The sequence below is a fragment of the Oncorhynchus masou genome, chromosome 6 (genome assembly GCF_036934945.1).
Source record: "Oncorhynchus masou masou isolate Uvic2021 chromosome 6, UVic_Omas_1.1, whole genome shotgun sequence".
Taxonomy (NCBI): Eukaryota; Metazoa; Chordata; class Actinopteri; order Salmoniformes; family Salmonidae; genus Oncorhynchus; species Oncorhynchus masou.
In genome coordinates, this window is record NC_088217.1 from 39,520,887 (window position 1) to 39,532,961 (window position 12,075).

The 12,075-nt window shown below is 41.4% G+C and overlaps 2 protein-coding genes across 2 annotated transcripts; both read left to right on the top strand.

The window, feature by feature from the left end:
* The first annotated feature begins 903 nt into the window (after positions 1 to 903).
* On the top strand, positions 904 to 2,270 carry LOC135541112 (guanylin-like). The gene is made up of 3 exons (XM_064967231.1): positions 904 to 1,049; positions 1,401 to 1,596; positions 1,813 to 2,270. Exons 1-3 carry the CDS (start codon positions 966 to 968, stop codon positions 1,869 to 1,871), a joined length of 339 nt encoding a protein of 112 aa, XP_064823303.1. The 5' UTR covers positions 904 to 965; the 3' UTR covers positions 1,872 to 2,270.
* Positions 2,271 to 4,511: 2,241 nt separating this feature from the next.
* Positions 4,512 to 10,043, top strand: LOC135542040 (guanylin-like). Its single transcript, XM_064968628.1, has 3 exons — positions 4,512 to 4,669; positions 4,874 to 5,060; positions 9,525 to 10,043. The coding sequence occupies exons 1-3, from the start codon at positions 4,598 to 4,600 to the stop codon at positions 9,593 to 9,595; spliced, it is 330 nt and encodes a 109-aa protein (XP_064824700.1). The 5' UTR covers positions 4,512 to 4,597; the 3' UTR covers positions 9,596 to 10,043.
* Positions 10,044 to 12,075: the final 2,032 nt, after the last annotated feature.

Genomic DNA, 12,075 nt, shown 5'->3' on the forward strand with positions numbered 1-12,075 from the left:
ATGGCCTTAGATACTGACTAATGGCCTGAGTTTCGGCCTTATCTCACAGGCACAGCGTCGTCCGGGTTAGGGGAGAGTTTGGCCAGGGTAGGCCATCAATGTAAATAAGAAATTGTTCTTAACTGACTTGCCTAGTTCAATAAAGGTTTTAAAAAATGATATTATTTGTATCTCAAACTGTCTGTGTTAAGCGTTCTCCTCCCATGTAGCCTACTATGGTTAAACCCGAACTCAGTAAAATCTTTTAAATTGTTGTGTGTTGAGTTTATATTTTTGTTCAGCATATAATCAATCTACACTTTAATGTTTTAAAATGAGTTATGACATGTTATGGAGGACAGAGCATGTTTTCTGTTTGACAAATCATTTTAGTGTATAACCCAGTAACAAATGGTTTTGGTCAACCTTAATGGCCTTATGGATGTGTCTGGTTTTGACTGATAAACGAGGCTCCTAAAATGTCTGGCTGTGTAATTACAATAATCAAATTATAATATATGCAGCAGTATCATGTTTTCAATTCATTTTAACACGTGTTTTACCATCCTTGCAGACGACAGATAAATTGTGACAAAAATATTTTTCAGACACCAAAAAAGTGTGGCTTGTGTAAACTATGCAAAGTTTGTTCAGAATCAGAATAAAGACCGTTTGTGGGACTGTACAGGGATTACTTGTGGAGTCGGCAAGTAACGGTCCATAAAAACATCACACTGGATGAGGTCAGAGAGGATTTATGAATCTCCCTTTATGACCTTTTAGAATCCACCATCACTACTCATTAAACCGTGAGAAATACTTTTCTCCCATGTGCAGCTTAGCCAATCCCAGGCCAGCAAGGCTGAGCTGAGTTGAAAGTCAACCCTTTAAAAGGCAGAAGGGAGATGAATGGAGAGCAGAGAACCTTCCAAACACACCAACAACAGCAAGACTAAAGGCTCAAAGCAAACCTGTCAAAATACAAGATGAAAACCATTCTCTCCATTGCTCTTGTGCTCCTGGCTCTCTATCTGGTCTCTGAAGCCCATGCAGTCCAAGTCAAAGTGCAGGTAAGGGCTCCTCCTACAGCAAGGTTTACCTTACTATAATGCATTATACCATGAAGACTATAGACTACAGTAATATCAGATTCAGACTCATACTCAATTGGACAAAAATTGTAAACTAATGAAAAAAATGTTTGTTAATAACCCTCACAATGTGGCTAACAGACAAAATTCAGAGTGGATTTTTTTAAACAAAGTGCATACTTGGTGCAAGCTATCAATACAACTCTATGGGCATCCTTGTCACCTATAGAATGGGTAAAGCATCTTTATGATTGGCCGGGTCCCCAATATGACTCACTGATGTGGTGCTCTCTCTAACCGTGTCTCTCTCCTCTCTTCTCTTCTCTCTAGGAGGGCGACTTTGTTTTCTCACTGGAATCAGTGAAGAAGCTCCAAGAGCTGACAGAGAGCAGCAGTGTAAACGGGAAGCAGAATCCTCATCTCGCCAACACCAGCTTTGCTTCCGTCTGTGCTAACCCCTCCCTGCCACAGGAGTTCATGCCCCTGTGCATGCAGAGAGGGGCCAGCATGTCTCTCTCAAGACTAGGTAAGAAAAGGCCACACTATAGAATAATATCCACTATAGTCCAACTTGGTGGAACAGACCAGAGGGTGATAAGACCGTTATAATTTGCTGATCGCAAGTCATTGATCAGAATCTCTTTTATGCTAGTTGGTCTCTGCAATGTGTGGTTGAAGTTTGAAGTGATTGAGTGATTTTGAAACATGTTTTAATACAGTACCTTGCTCTTCTGTCTTCCAGCTACTATGCCTATAGACATCTGTGAGATATGTGCCTTTGTTGCCTGCACAGGCTGTTAGGCAAGATATCAACCTGACTGCCAGCAGAAGACAAGCCACCCACATTATCATTCTGCATATCGTGACAACAATGTGGATTTCATGTCTTCAAATTGCCATCCTCAGACATGATTGGCCCAAAAGATAACTGGACCAGAAATGTTAAAAAAAAAATAGATGAAATGATGGAGGCTCATTTTCTAGAAAATGTTATTTGGAGCATATTCAGCACTTATTTGTCTACGTATTTTCTTTTCCTTTTATCACTTGACTTTTATTTTGGAAATGTTGATTTGTTACAGTTCTATCTTACCAGTCTTTGTACTTATTTAATGTAGAGATGTATTTTTGTTTTGGGGGTTTTGCATTCTTTTGTATGTTTATAAATGCCTCATGTTTAATAAAAGAAATTGAAGAACATGTCATTTTGTTTCAGTGAGTGATCTACCAACTGCATCAGAAAACCTTGAATAGAACATACCTGAACATAACTTGAATAGAACATAACAAACATAACATTTCTGTCTTTCCCCAACACATACACAAACACACACACACACATGCATAAACACACTCGCACACGCACACACACACACATGCATAAACACACTCGCACACGCACACGCACACACACACACACACACACACACATTGAGAGGTTAATAGTTAATCTTAAGGCTAACTGCTGCCCCAGTGCACAACTTACATCCCACAATGTATTCTATTGTCACTGTGCTTTTGCTTCACTACCTAGACATTGATCAAATTAAATTAAATTAAATCAATTGTATTTATATAGTCCATCTTACATCAGCTGATATCTCAAAGTGCTGTATAGAAACCCAGCCTAAAACCCCAAACAGCAAGCAATGCAGGTGTAGAAGCACGGTGGCTTCTTCTGTTGGAAATCTGAAATTGTTTGCATAGTCAACTTACACACAGCTCTGACACACACACACTTACCCCACCAGACATGCCACCAGGGGTCTTTTCACAGTCCCCAAATCCAGAATAAATTCTGAGCCCTTTTTGCATAGAACTTCCATCTCATCTCATATTGCTCAAATAAACAGCAAACCTGGTTTTAAAGAAACAGATAAAGCAACACCTCACGGCACAACGCCTCTCCCCTATTTGATCTAGATAGTTTGTGTGTATGCATCGATATGTAGGCTACGTGTGCCTTTAAAAATGTTTTATGTAGTTCTGTCCTTGAGCTGTTCTTGTCTATTGATGTTCTATATTATGTAATGTTTCATGTTTTGTGTGGACCCCAGGAAGAGTAGCTGCTGCTTTTGCAACAGCTAATAGGGATCCTAATAAATTACCAAATACCAAACACACCTGTCTCAAAAGATTTACATATTATAGTCTTTAATTTAGAATCCCAAGTGCCTGTCGCTAATGTAGTTGATGCTCCCAATGTTATTTGTTTTTTAGATGTGTAGTTAAGTATTATTATTGGCATTAAAGAAAAACAATGATACAGTTTACAAGCACAAAGAGACAATAATTAGCAACCTTCAGTGTTTTTAGGCTATTCTACCATTTTTACTCTAAGAGCCAGACTGTATGTGCTAGAAAATTGAAAGTATGTATTCTGCCACCTTCTCTTTGTAATGCTGACTGACAAGCAAAGAGACAACTTTTACAATATCCTTTGTGTTTCGCTAGTGGGTCAAAAAGAATCAACATGTAGCAAAATAACTAAATTCAATCAAATGTACATTTCAGTATTATAAGTATTGAACTTTTAAGTTAATGATATGTACCCATTGATTATTGAAGAATGTAAGTTATAAATGCCTCATGAGCTAAATTCAACTGTCGTACGGCCAAAATATAAGCTTCTTTTACACCATTGTTTGAAAACAATGTAATTGTAAACACTGTATAGCCTCAAAGCATGGTTAAACTAGAATTGTAATGTAATGTCTGTTTTGTCCTTGCATCCATATCTCTGTCTATGAATTTGACAGTGGTTCCATTTCGCCAGCCCATCCATCATCTGTTTACCAAAAACAGTGTCAGGTTCCCACTTTGTTGTTGTTTGAACTGCATACAGCCCCATTAAGCAGAATCTATTTTTCCCATGGTCAAAGACAATAGTATCTCTAGTACTATCAGGTATATTCATCATAGGTAGATGCTTCCAGTTCCCAGCCAAAGGAAGTGTATGTACGTCATGGGTAGATTGTAAATGAAGTCACAGCAAATGCATTGCTGTGGCAGATTTGAATGAATTACAGTCTCAGCCTCCTTGTTGCAGATTGCAAATGCCACAAATATTAGACAGACCTATGCAAACAATGTTGACAAAGTCACTATCATACCTAAAATGCAAACAACCACTATACAACTGGACAGATAGCCTGTTGCTTTGCTATCAGGGTTTAATGATAAATGACTGTGGGTGAGATGGGAGAAATTAGATTTATAGGATGTTTAATTGGCACTAAGGATGTCAATATGGAACAATATGTCAACAATAAAAGCATACAAACATCATAGTGACAGGGGCATCTACAAACGTTGAAAAACAAAGAGGATCCTGTGGCATAACCCGTTTGTGTTTTGTTATCAGGTACCCGGGGTAAAGAGGGCTCCAGCCCCGCGTTAATAAGTGACTTAATAATCTGTCCAGCGATGGGTTTATAAAGGGCAGAGCAGAGGCACACCTCAATTCAAGCTGTAGGCTCCTCTCTCTGCATCTCCAGGCTCTCTGAGACATCCGGGCTAAGCTGAAAATGAAATCACTGAGTGTTTGTCTCGTGTTGACCTCTTGCATCTTCTGGGGCTCACTGAGTGTGGAGATTAGGGTGAGTATATCTCTTCTTTATGTCCATGGTCAGAAATGTTTAGAGTTGTGTGACTCGTGCTGTAACTCTTTGTTGTCTGTCACCTTAATAGTGGAACAACACATTAGGTTGTCTAATAATGACAATCTAAGGTGAAGAATCAAGGGTTATGTAAGGGTAAACAAGAGAATTTACCATCTCATCCATGTGTTTCACTGTGTCCAGGATGGAGAAAGGAGCTATCCCCTAGAGGCTGTGAAAGCGTTGAAGGAGCTGATCGACACAGATGCCATTGTTAACCCGCGGTTGATCAACACCAACATGGTCTCTGTCTGTAACAACCGTGTCTTGCCACAGGCCTTCTATCCAGTGTGCCAGGGCAAAGAGGCAGCCATGGTCTTCTCCAGGCTAGGTAAGGCTCTACCATAAACAAATAGTGGGTAGACTGAAATATTCTAATTCAATATCAGTATATGACTTTAAAAATGGTTTGTCTTATTGCCCCTATCCACCTTATCTGTTGTAAAAAAAAACTGCATATTATAGCATTCAAACACAAGACTGTTTAGATCCTGCGGACTTGAATATGTTCTGGTCAGCCTCAGAGAACAACATCGACCTATACGCTGACTCGGGTGAGTGCGTTTATAAAGAAGTACATGGGAGATGTTGTACCCACTGTGACTATTAAAACCTGCCCTAACCAGAAACCGTGGATGGATGGCGGCATTTGCGCAAAACTGAAAGCTCAATACATAACATTTAACCATGGAAAGAGGTCTGGGAATATGACTGAATATGAACAGTGTAGTTATTCCCTCGGCAAGGCAATCAAACAAGCAAAATGCCAGTACAGGGACAAGGTGGAGTCGCAATTGAACGGCTCAGACACGAGACGTATGTGGCAGAGTCTACAGGAAATCACGGACCACAAAAAGAAAACCAGCCACGTCACAGACACCGACGTCACACTTTCAGACAAACTAAACACCTTCTTTGCACGCTTTGTGGATAATAAAATGCCAACGTCGCGGCCCACTAATAAGGACTGCACCCCCCCCTCTCCTTCCCTGTGGCTCATGTGAGTAAAACATTTAAACGTGTTAACCCTCGCAAGGCTGCTGGCCCGGACAGCATCCCTCGCCGTGTCCTCTGAGCATGCGCAGATCAACTGGCTGGTGTGTTTACGGACATATTCAATAGCTCCCTTTTCCAGTCTGTTGTCCCCACATGCTTCAAGATCGCAACCATTGTTACTGTGCCCAAGAAGGCAAATATAACTGAACTAAATGACTACCGCCACGTAGCACTCACTTCTGTCATTATGAAGTGCTTTGAGAGACTTGTCAAGGATCAAATCACCTTCACCTTACCGGCCACCCTAGACCCAGTTTGCATACAGGTCCACAGACGACGCAATCACCATCACACTATACACTGCCCTATCCCATCTGGACAAAAGGAATACCTATGTCAGAATGCTGTTCATTGACTACAGCTCAGCATTCAACACCATTGTACCCTCCAAGATCATCATCAAGCTGGAGGCCCTGGGTCTCAACACCACCCTGTGTAATTGGATCCTGGACTTTCTGACAGGCTGCCCCCAGGTAGTGAAGGTAGGAAACAATATCTCCACTTCGCTGACCCTCAACACTGAGGCCCCACAAGGGTGTGTGCTCAGCTCCCTCCTGTACTCCCTGTTCATCCACAACTGCGTGGCCCTGCACGAATCCAACTCAATCATCAAGTTTGCAAACAACACAACAGTAGTGGGCTTGATTACCAACAACGGTGAGACAGCCTACAGGGAGGAGGTGAGGGCACTCGGAGTGTGGTGTCAGGAAAACAGCCTCTCACTCAACATCAACAAAACAAAGGAGGTGATCGTGGACTTCAGGAAACAGCAGAGAGAGCACCCCCCTATCCACATCGAAGGGACAGCAGTAGAGAAGGTGGAAAATTTTAAGTTCCTCGGCATACACATCACAGACAAACTGAAATGGTCCACCCACACAGACAGTGTGCAACAGCGTCTCTTCAACCTCAGGAAGCTGACAAACCTTTACAGATGCACAATCGAGAGCATCCTGTTGGGCTATATTACAGCCTGGTACGGCAACTGCACTGCCCTCAACCACAAGGCTCTCCAGTCTGCACAATGCATCACCGGGGGCAAACTACCTGCCCTCCATGACACCTATAGCACCCAATGTCACAGGAAGGCCAAAAAGATCATCAAGGACATCAACCACCCAAGCCACTGCCTGTTCACATCATTACCACCCAGAAGACAAGGTCAGTAAAGTTGCATCGAAGCTGGGACCAAGAGACTGATAAACAGCTTCTATCTCAAGGCCATGAGACTGCTAAACAGCAATCACTAACTCAGAGGCTGCTGCCAACATTGAGACCCAATCACGGGCCACTTTAATAAATGGATCACTAGTCACTTTATACAATGCCACTTTAAATAATGCCACTTTAATCATGTTTACATGTCTTACATGATTCACATCACATGTATATACTGTATTTTATATAATCTATTGCACCTTGCCTATGCCGCTCGCCCATCGCTCATCCATATACTTACATGTACATATTCTCCTCCCCCTTTAGATTTGTGTGTATTAGGTAGTTGTTGGGGATTGTTAGATTACTTATTAGATATTACTGCACTGTCGGAACTGGAATCACAAGTATTTCGCTACTCTTGCATTAACTAACTATGTGTGTGTGTGACAAATCAAATTTGATTTGATTTGATTTGTAGGTTATTACCTGCTTCAGCATTTTTTGAAGTTGCTGAAGTTCGTGGGGAAGGTGACCTGTTTTCACAAAATGTTTACAATTAGATTTTAGTAATTTAGCAGATGCTCTTATCCAGAGACATTCATCTTAAGATAGCTAGGTGAGACAACAACACCTCACAATCGTAGCAAGTACATTTTCCCTCAACAAAGTAATCAGCAATGTCAGTGCAATTAAAAAAAGACAAGTGCATTCATTTTTTATTGTTGCAGTTTATCCCATTTTCTCCCTAATTTCGTGAAATACAATTGCAGTCTTGTCTCATCACTGCAACTCCCCAATGAGCTCAGGAGAGGCGAAGGTTGCATCATGTGTCCTCAGAAACTTGACCTGCCAATCCGCTTCTTAACACCTACCCACTTAACATGGAAGCCAGCCGCACTAATGTGTCATAGGAAACACAGTTCAACTGATGACTATAGTCAGCTTGCAGGTGCCTCGCCTGCCACAAGGAGTCACTAGAGGGCAATGAGCCAAGGAAAGCCCCCCGACCAAACCCTCCCATAACCTGGACAAAGCTGGGCCAATTGTGCTCCGCCCTATGGGACTCCTGGCCACGGCCGGTTGTGACACAGCCTGTGATTGAACTCTGATCTGTAGTGATGCCTCAAGCACAATGATGCAGTGCCTTAGACCGCTGTGCCACTCGGAAGGCCACATTACATTTTTTATTGATGTTTGTATTTATGTTTTTGTTATTTTCCTGGTGGAGGGAACCATGGGATTTATTTAAGACCCACTTTAAAGAAGTAGTAGTAATTCATTATTTTACAACTTGTTGGATGGTTGCTCATCCTGAAAGTAGTCTATGGGTCAGGAGAAACTGTAATCCGTGGTTCAGTTTTCTTTAAACAGCCATTACAAACTTTCACCACTAGCTAAGAATCAATGTAGGTGAAATCAACTCCATATTTGGTTTGATGTTCCTTCAATGTAATTTGGCCATAAAAAAAACATGTTCACATGTCCCCATAAATTCCATAGAGTTTTAGCTAGCAGTGGCTAAAGTTAGCTGAAGCTTATAATAGCTGTTTAAAGGAATCTGAACCATGGATTACAGTTTTTCCTGGCCCATAGTCTACTTTCAGGGTCATCTAACATCAAGTTGTAAAATAGTGAACTACTCCTTTAAAGACCCCACAACCTCCCTATGGGGCCTGTTCTGAACTGAATATATGTTGTGTACTCAGGGAAGGGTGTATGCAGATTGAAAGGCGTTTGAAGTCAATGATAATGGAAACCTAATCCATCCTCAAGGGATTGACTCTGAAGGGTTCAGCATACATTGGTAGTCATTAGCACATTGAGTGGTTTCAGTGAAACACTGATTAATATCTGCCTTGTTATCAGCTGACATGACCTCTAACCACCAATAGCAGCAGCCAAAGTGCTCTGTAAACTGACAGGATTTACTGAATTTTAGAGACAATACAACCATCGCATATCATTCATCGTTATTAGACAATCAACAACATGATCCCACATGACTACTTGAGCAAAGCTGTGAGATCAGGGATCCAGATCACAGATGTGACAGTATTGACATATTTCCTATTTTATTCCACATGAGTATTGACATATTTCCTATTTTATTCCACATGAGTATTGACATATTTACTATTTTATTCCACATGAGCACACATGGTAAACCCAGGAAAGCGATTCTCGGAGACCGAGGCACGCGTCCTCATAGCACCTGTTGTTAGCTCTACCAAAGAGCTGTACCACATACTCAGGCTGTAGCAGTAGGCGGCTTGCTACAACAAGCAGGAGATGTTGGCCTGGACACAGCCAATCCTGCTGCCTGAAGTATAATATATCCTTCTACTTCCCCTTAATGGCATGATATGTGTGTGTTGAGAGCCCAATTAAAACAGAACAAACAGCATTTGTGTGCAATAAAGTGTGCTAGACAAAGAGCACTCTCGTGCCTCTCTATTGCTCTGCAAGCCCTTTAACAAGGCTGATTAACTTCCTCCCGTTGTCAATATTAGCATTCTATCTGACACTATAGCAGCCATAGGCATATTATTAACCTTCTATGTCTGTTGTCTCTCTCCAGTGGATGCCATCACGTCTCTAGATCTGTGTGAGATCTGTGCCCACCCCGCCTGCTTTGGGTGTCTACCGTAAGACTGCCACCATCTGTTACACAATCCTCTGAAGTTTCCTATCTACACCACATCTTCTTCAGATCTGCATCGCATATGAAGCCAGGGCATGAATAAGGCCATCCTATCCATGTGTCAGGAGTCATTGATCGACATATTGCATACAGTTGAGGAATGTTATGTGTTTGATGTTGTTTGAGCTGTACGGCCAAAATCAAGTTATTTATAATTCAGCAAAAGGCTTTAAATGAACAGTAATGTCCAGATGTTCATGACATTTCCATGGATTACCATGGAATATGTGATAAATTCACTGTAGAAACTGTGAATCATACATTTCTATTGCTAATCAAATTGTGTCTAATCTGTTGTCCCATTTTTTCCACCAGACTGAATGTGTTTATACATTTACTGTAAAATGGACTGATTCTGTAAATATTTCGAATTATATCTACTTTATTGACACTGTTCATTTGTTTCAATATAGATTGAAAGTGAAACAGCTAAAATTAGTCATACACAATATATACAAAAGTATGTGGACATCTCTTCAAATTAGTGGATTCGGCTATTTCAGCCACACCCGTTGCTGACAGGTGTATAAAATCAAGCACACAGCCATGCAATCTCCATAGACAAACATTGGCAGTAGAATGGCTTTACTGAAGAGCTCAGTGAGTTTCAAAGTGGTACCATAATAGGATGCCACCTTGCCAAACAGTCAGTTCATCAAATTTCTGCCCTGCTAGAGTTTGGGGAAGGCACTTTCCTGTTTCAGCATGACGATGCCCCCTTGCACAAAGTGAGGTCCATACAGAAATGGTTTGTCGGGATCGGTGTGGAAAAACTTGACTGGCCAGCACAGAGCCCTGACCTCAAGCCTATCGAAAACCTTTGGGATGAATTGGAACGGCAACTACGAGCCAGTCCTAATCACCCAACATCAGTGTTCGATCTCACTAATGCTCTTGTGGCTGAATGGGAGCAAGTCCCCGCAGCAATGTTCCAACATCTAGTGGAAAGTCTTCCCAGAAGAGTGGAGGCTGATATAGTAGCAAAGGGCGGACCAACTCCATATTAATGCCCATGATTTTGGAATGAGATGTTCAACGAGCAGGTGTCCACATTTACAATTTCATACATTTAATTTTAGCAAAATATTGTTAAACCAGCAGGGGGCAGACCTTACCATGTAAATATCACCTTACATTTAAGTAATTTAGCACAGTGGTTCTCAAACCTCTCCTCAGGAACCACCAGCCATTCCATGCATTTCAACTATTTCAGAGGTGGCAGACCTGATTCTTGCCAACTAATCATCAAGCCCTTGACAACGTGAATCAGGTGAGCTAGCGCTCAGGGCTACAACAAAGCTCTGAAACATCTGAGTGTCCCCAATTTGAGAACCACTGATTTAGAAGACACTCTTATGCAGAGTAAGTCATGGTCATGAGTGCATGCATTTTTCACAATGGTCCCTAGTGGGAATCAAACCCACAACCCTGGCATTGCAAGCGCTATGCTCTACCAACAGAGCCACACGAGACCACCTAGCACCAGGTTAGGTTACACTTTGTATTTGGATAGTCCATCTGTAGATGCTCTACAACTGGTGATACTGTCAACAAACTATGTTTTGATAAGCAACTGCTTGCTAAGGTTACAGTTAGGGTTAGGTTGAGAATAAAGGTTAAGGTTGGGGTTAGGGCTAGGCTAAGGGTTACATTCAGGTTTAGGATAAGGGTTAAGGTTAGGGTTAGAGCTTGGGTTTGTAGGTGGTTAGTTGAAATGTTACTGAGCGCATCTACAGATGGTCCATCATACAGTGTTTCTCCAGGTTCCTCCTTTACCTTACACTACCCCTAATGCTGTGTATCGTGCCCAACTGAGCTTTGACAAAGGTCATTTATGTTTTTTGGATTTCTTATCAAGTCACTCTTTTGAAACTAACCATGATTATAACTATGATTGGTGGGTGGGGATGGTTCATAACAGCGATTGTACAATAAATAATGTGTCACAAAATGCAAATAGATAACAGCATCACTTCAAAGGACCATCATTCAAAAAAAAACATTTATAGTAATGTTAGTATTTCTAGAGGATGTTTTGATGTGCAGTAAGGATCAACTCCGGCCCAGTGACATGAAAAAGAGGGCTTGAGAAGAAACAATTGTACAGAGCACAGTGGGGGGGGGGGGTCACAAAATCCTTTTCAACAGTTGTTTTACATGGAAGAGGGGAAACCCAAATAAAAACAAGTCTGTATTGCTATGACTGACTCCCTCTATGGACATTTATCACAGCAGGCAGGCAGAGACATCTGACTGTGGAAAAGGTGAACAGTATTATGAATTAAACCTCATTACTGGCTGTGTTAACTTGTACCGTGTTTGGCTCAGTTTGCTCAGCTCCTTTGATGAAGCTTTGAAGACATTCACAGCTTTTCAAGATGGCCAATGATAATACTACCAATGGAAACAACAGTATGACATAAAAATA

What these genes read in the sequence shown, in the direction of transcription:
- LOC135541112 (XM_064967231.1), top strand. Translation starts at nt 966, where the DNA reads ATGAAAACCATTCTCTCCATTGCTCTTGTGCTCCTGGCTCTCTATCTG. An exon ending in CAGTCCAAGTCAAAGTGCAG is followed by an intron (nt 1,050 to 1,400) that starts GTAAGGGCTCCT and finishes TCTTCTCTCTAG; the next exon opens with GAGGGCGACTTTGTTTTCTC. An exon ending in CATGTCTCTCTCAAGACTAG is followed by an intron (nt 1,597 to 1,812) that starts GTAAGAAAAGGC and finishes TCTGTCTTCCAG; the next exon opens with CTACTATGCCTATAGACATC.
- LOC135542040 (XM_064968628.1), top strand. Translation starts at nt 4,598, where the DNA reads ATGAAATCACTGAGTGTTTGTCTCGTGTTGACCTCTTGCATCTTCTGG. An exon ending in CACTGAGTGTGGAGATTAGG is followed by an intron (nt 4,670 to 4,873) that starts GTGAGTATATCT and finishes CACTGTGTCCAG; the next exon opens with GATGGAGAAAGGAGCTATCC. An exon ending in CATGGTCTTCTCCAGGCTAG is followed by an intron (nt 5,061 to 9,524) that starts GTAAGGCTCTAC and finishes GTCTCTCTCCAG; the next exon opens with TGGATGCCATCACGTCTCTA.